The sequence below is a fragment of the Tupaia chinensis genome, unplaced genomic scaffold (genome assembly GCF_000334495.1).
Source record: "Tupaia chinensis unplaced genomic scaffold, TupChi_1.0 Scaffold000041_1, whole genome shotgun sequence".
Classification (NCBI taxonomy): Eukaryota; Metazoa; Chordata; class Mammalia; order Scandentia; family Tupaiidae; genus Tupaia; species Tupaia belangeri.
In genome coordinates, this window is record NW_006159496.1 from 402,726 (window position 1) to 408,725 (window position 6,000).

Here is a 6,000-nt window from a genome sequence, read left to right on the forward strand (position 1 = left end):
GGTATGTGTTAGCCCAGAGCCCCCGAAGGTTCAGAGAGTAAGTTTGCTTCCCTCCGTGATTTCCTTCTGTACGTGGTGTCCCTCATTTTTGTGTCTCCCACTTAAATGCCCGTCACTGACCCACGTGATGGGTGGGTCTTGCCTGTGCTCAGCCTGCCTCTGCCCCGAGCAGGGCACGAGGCCTCCTGCGGTGCCTACACTCAGCGCACTCTGATCTCCCAGGGCTCCTTCCATTTCCAGCAGCCCTGCGCCTCAGGCTGCTGCAGCTCATCTTCAGAATATTTGGAGACACGTGCCCTCTGCCATGGTGCTTCCCCTTTCTAGATATGGAGAAGTAAATCCATAAGATTTTGGTGGATTCAGTCAATTATGGATTGAATAACTTTTTAAGAAAAAAGAAGGGATTCTCCTGTGTGCTGTTCTGTGGCGAGTGCCTCAGGGCGTGGGGCTTTATTTTGCTCCTTGGTGTGTCCAGCCCCAGCCTTAGCAGGTGCCTGGGCTGTATGCAGCCGGCACGCGGGTCCCTTTCCAAGCAGTGCACACGCAAGTGTCATCTTGTTCAGGCGCTGAGTTTCAGAGTACAGCGTATTTCTTCTTCTCAACATGCTTTGAATGATAAAACTGAGTTTCTTTTTTTTAACCCTACACCTTAAATCTGGTGTTACTAAATTAAATCCCCTGACTTCTCCTTAAATGAAAGGTAATTTACATTTACCTTGTAAAAATTGTCACTCCCTCTCTACTTGCGAACCAGGCTGTTTCCAACTTCAGGGCCAAGCTCATATTTTGAGAACTCAGAAGAATTTGTCCTTAAGAAAATAGATGTTTTTCCCTTAAGTCCCATAGTTAGATATCTATTAGATGTATATATTTTTTCCGTAAAGCTTTAAAAATCCAGCGATTCTAGTACTTTTTACTTACTGCATGGTTGTTTATTTATACCAATCAAAAGTTTTTTTTTTTTCCTTTCCAGCCCTAATTTTATGTAAACCAGAAGTTCCAAGGCACAGAAGGTCGTCACAAGCAGAAGTTATTAAAAAGTTAGAAATGTGCTTTGATTTTCTTGCTGTCTTTATTTGCTTTATTACTTATTTCGTGCCTGGCAAATGGCCAGTTACTGACATTCATGGAAGAGCACTTTGGAGCGTAGTAAGGGCTGTGCAGAATCCTTATGTAAATGACACTGCTGAGTAATCACTGCTAGGGAATTCTCAGTGGCTGTTTTTCAGTGAGCTTGAGTCTTTTCTGCTGCCAAATTACTGCGACTTTGCTAAGTATTAAGCCAAAGAGCAAAGTCCCCGTGTCATTGAGATCAGAACGCATTCACGTTACGCTTCTGATTGCATTTATAGTCTAGGTGAGCCTTTTTTAATATAAACTTAAGGAAGAAGCTGACTGTGTTTGGAATGTATTGTGAGCTAACACTCTAACCTCCCAGTAGTTTTATGGAGCTTTCTAATGGTTGCTGTGTTACCCAGTAGGTAGTGCTCTGAGAGATTCTCGGGCCCTGTGACATGAAGACTGTGCTTCACCGTGCCTTCCTGGGGCTGATACATTGCTGTGCCCAAACAACCGTTTTAAAGTATAGGTGTAGAAACCAGGTGTAGAAACCCTTTGCTCCGACCTGGAGTGCGTCGCACTACTTTCATTGGAATGTACTGCATATCTGTTGGCTTAAACTCTGTCTTCCAGGGGGAAAATAGCCTTGAATCATTTCATTAAAATATTTCAGCACCCAAAGAACGCAACTGCATATCTGAATATTGAACGCAAACATTCAGATAATTCAGGGGATTTTTGCATTTAGTGCCTCAGTACCCTCAGAATGTTTGATAGTTTCTAACTTTTCTTAAGCCATAGGCATATAAAATTCACTCATTTTTTGTACTTGACTGTTCTAAAAAAAACTGACGTTTATTCTTGACAAATAAAAGACATCTACATATTTACCAAAATCTGTGTGTGTGTGTGTGTGTGTGTGTGTTTTAAAGACAGTTTCCCTATGTCACCCTCCTGCCCCCACCTTCTTGCATGGCTGGGATTTCAGGTGTGCTTTGCGAGCCCAGCCTCAGGTCGCATCCTGATCAGACCCAGGCCTCCCGTGTGGTTCCAGCCACGTAGCACAGCAAACAGCAATGCCTGCCACGAGGCCAGGCCAGATTACCTGTCTTTTAGCATACTGTTGTCTTAAGAAACATTTTATCAAAATCAGTTTAATTTATATATTTAGATTATTTTAAGGCACACAGGTATTTTACCAGTATTTTCAGGCCACAGAATGTTTGACTTAGTTTATGTGAGATTCTGGGCATTTTGGTTTTTAAATTAAGTTGTGTGTGTGTGTGTTTCAGTTTCCTCCAGGGCACACGTGCTTGGTGGAGACAGAAGGCGGGGTGGGGGAGTGCCACACCACAGTCCCTTCTCCATTCTCAGCATGCACACACACATGCTTGGTTTTTTTGTTTGTTTGTTTTTTGAGAGATTTTTGCTATAGGGTGTGTGTGCTCACCAGAGAGACAGAAAGTGAGAAATCACCCCCCAAGGGAGATGGCCACACCACAGTTCCTTCTCCCCCATTCTCCTTTCAGGATCTTGGGCACGCACACACACAGCCCGGTGTGAGGTTTAAGCCACAGGCTCTGAGACTCGAACCGTGATCGGCTACATAGGAGTCCAGTGATGTAATCATTATGCCAACTGCTGGTCCCTACGCCTCCTATGTTTTTCAAACCACTGGGTCCGGAACGCTCATCGTACAGAGCACCATGTAGGATCCAGGTGCCTTAACCTCCGCGCCACCTGCTGGCACAGTCGTAGAGATTGTAGATAAAACCTTTTATTTAGCACAATTTATTAGTTTAGGTTTCATTTTTGCATTTGAAATTTACAAATGTCCTTCAGTCTTACAAAAATTAAGTTAGTGTCACAGAATAAGTTTTAAGGTTTTCTCAAAGTCATTGACATTGACACCCAGGATCTGGCAGATGGGGAGTCCCTGAGGGCAGGCGGCCTGTGGCCTGGAGCTGGCTGGCGCCGCGGTGCTGGGTAGACCCTGAGCAGTCCAGTGGCTGGGGCCCGCTGTCTGGGTGCTCTCTGTGTGGCCACGGCAGACCGGCTCAACTGGGACCAGCTTATGGTGGCATTGGCTGGGTGACACTTCCCTAAGTTCCCAGGAAGTGTTTATTCAGAAAGAATTGACTGCAAAGAAGAAATGCGAATGACCGCACTGTAAGGTCCAAGTTCTTATTACGACGCGGACATGGCCTCCTCCTCTCAGGCACATGGTTTGAGATGAATTAGTATCCATGACACTTAAAAAGTCCCCTGGCTGGCACCAAGTAAAGTGAGTCACGTTTCCTTTAAGTTTCTTCAATCAGGCATGTGAAACAGGCCTGCCTCACTAACAGCCACGAATCTTTGCATGTACCCGTGTGGTGTCTGAGCTCCTCCACGCCACTGAGTTGAGCGTCAGCACAGCACCAGGGAAGTGCGTGGTAGGCTTCATTCCGCTTCCGGTTCTGTAGGCGCAGTCTGGGCCCCGTGTCCCTGTGGGCTTGGAAATGTGGACCTGAGTCAGGCCGTCCGTGTCACTGGAGCAGCTGGGCAGGTGGACTGGAGACCTGGACATCTGAAAGCTTGTGTGCCGTAGTACATACCTCAGTCAACCTGATTTTACGCCCTGCCGTCCACAGGTGGCATGGTGGTGTTGGGAATCCAAATGAAGATGTAGACAAACGTTTAGATTTGTTAGGTTTTTAAACTACTGGATATGCGCACTTACCGGGGAGAAGGGAAACGAGAAAGCACACCCTGGAAGGAAGGGACGATCACACCCAACCCCTTCTCCTTTCTCTTGGGATTTTGGGGAGTCACCAACAGCAAGACCAAGGAGGCATGCATGAGCGGTGGTGACAGCGCGCGGTGGGGATTCTGGTGTTGCCCATTCCTTGGTGGCGCTGCCGACTATTCTGGAAGGTCCCTCAAGCTGTCCACGTGTGCACTTGGCTCCATGTTGCGCTTCAGTAGGGTGTTGAGACGGAGGTGCAAGAGGAGGTGTCTCCATGCCGCGGTCTGGGTACCAGGCCCACAGAACCTTTCCCGAGTCCCTTTGGTCTGCACCAGCTGTTCTCCGTCATCTCAGTGTTCCTGACCAGATTTCCAGCGGCCTAATCGTCCCCCTCACCCCTCAACCTGACTTCCCTGAGTTCTGAGAGAAATTGAATCCTAAGTGGTGCTGGAGGCTAGGTGGTCACCGTGGTCACTGCCAAAGGCTAAGCTTAAGCATGAGGCCTGGTGAGCTTGCGGGCGTCGGGCAGGCTCTCCCTTGCTCTCATAGGCGGGGGTGGGGGCTGGGGGGTAGGGGGCAGGCCTCAGAATCACACCCTCTGCCCAGATCAGCCACCCTCAGCCTGGCAAAGACGAGCCTCGGTCCTGAGCACGTCAGTAGTCCTGGCTGAAATACAGTTGCTTATTTTGGGGCCCACCCAGCTCTTCGATGCTTTGAAAGCGTTCAGATTGCTCCTCTCGGTGAACAGGTAAGGAAACAGCCCACCTCAGATGGCAGTGGCAGAGGGGTCAGGACTGGGCCTTCCCTGATTCCAGTCCAGGCCGAGGAACCTGGGCGTGTCTAAGGTCCATAGAAATGCTGTGTCCAGGCAGAAGTGGGGGAGGGGGGTGCCTCTGGGCATCAGGACTCTGGGTGTCTCCGGGTGGACACTGCAGTGCTGTATTTCCCCGCTTCGCTTATTCCCGACCATCCGTTTCTCAGGTAGGGCTTGTTAGTTTTTAGGTGTTAAAGGCGTAAGGTGGGGGAGAGTAGCTTTTCAAAGAGATGCTTAAGGAACGGAAAATCTCGCAAGTGGCATGATGGTTATGGCACTGGACTCCCATATGGCCAACCATGGTTTAAGTCTCAGACCTGGCAGCTTGAATATCACACCGGGCATGTGTGCATGCGTGCCCAAAGTCCTGGGTGGAGGATGGAAGAGAGGATTGCTGCATGGCCACGTCCCCTGGGGGGTGATTTCCCACTTTCCCTCTGCCGGACTGTCTTTCCGGTGAGCGCTGGTGCCCTAAGGCACCTCTAACAGGAAGCACAATACAACAAAACTGTCTTAAAAGTTATTCTGTATAAAAGAATTAGCATATGAACTTGACAGTGGAAGAAGGCTGGTATGTCATGACCCGTGTCATTAGGTCCGCACCCACCAGGGCCCCTGGTTCTGGCAGTATTTCTCATGGAACCCACAATCTAAGGTCTGCCACTGAGTGTAGGTAGGAGCAGTGCTCTTCCTGACTAGCAGGTGCGGGGAGAAATAATTGTGTTTTCCAGCAGAAATAAACCAAAACAGTGCCCGATGCGGGAGAGAGAGAAAGCAGACACTGAAGGGGCAAGCTGGCCATGCTGTGCCCCGGGCTCCAGTGCCCGTCCGCTTCCCACAGCAGAGGGCAAGCCCGCCTTCAGATCACCCGCTTAGGGCGAGCCGTTCTCATCACTGTAAGGTCCAAGTTCTTATTACGACGCGGACATGGCCTCCTCCTCTCAGGCACATGGTTTGAGATGAATTAGTATCCATGACACTTAAAAAGTCCCCTGGCTGGCACCAAGTAAAGTGAGTCACGTTTCCTTTAAGTTTCTTCAATCAGGCATGTGAAACAGGCCTGCCTCACTAACAGCCACGAATCTTTGCATGTACCCGTGTGGTGTCTGAGCTCCTCCACGCCACTGAGTTGAGCGTCAGCACAGCACCAGGGAAGTGCGTGGTAGGCTTCATTCCGCTTCCGGTTCTGTAGGCGCAGTCTGGGCCCCGTGTCCCTGTGGGCTTGGAAATGTGGACCTGAGTCAGGCCGTCCGTGTCACTGGAGCAGCTGGGCAGGTGGACTGGAGACCTGGACATCTGAAAGCTTGTGTGCCGTAGTACATACCTCAGTCAACCTGATTTTACGCCCTGCCGTCCACAGGTGGCATGGTGGTGTTGGGAATCCAAATGAAGATGTAGA

At 49.4% G+C, this 6,000-nt stretch overlaps 1 protein-coding gene across 1 annotated transcript in view; it reads left to right on the forward strand.

Moving 5' to 3' along the window:
• The window catches only part of SEPTIN10 (septin 10), a 43,911-nt gene extending 42,333 nt beyond the window's left edge, over positions 1–1,578 (forward strand). Inside the window, exon 10 of the mRNA XM_027772912.1 lies at positions 974–1,578. Coding sequence (XP_027628713.1) covers positions 974–1,194 — 221 coding nt within the window. The 3' untranslated portion in view covers positions 1,195–1,578. The remainder of the gene's footprint in view (positions 1–973) is intronic.
• The last annotated feature ends 4,422 nt before the right edge of the window (positions 1,579–6,000 follow it).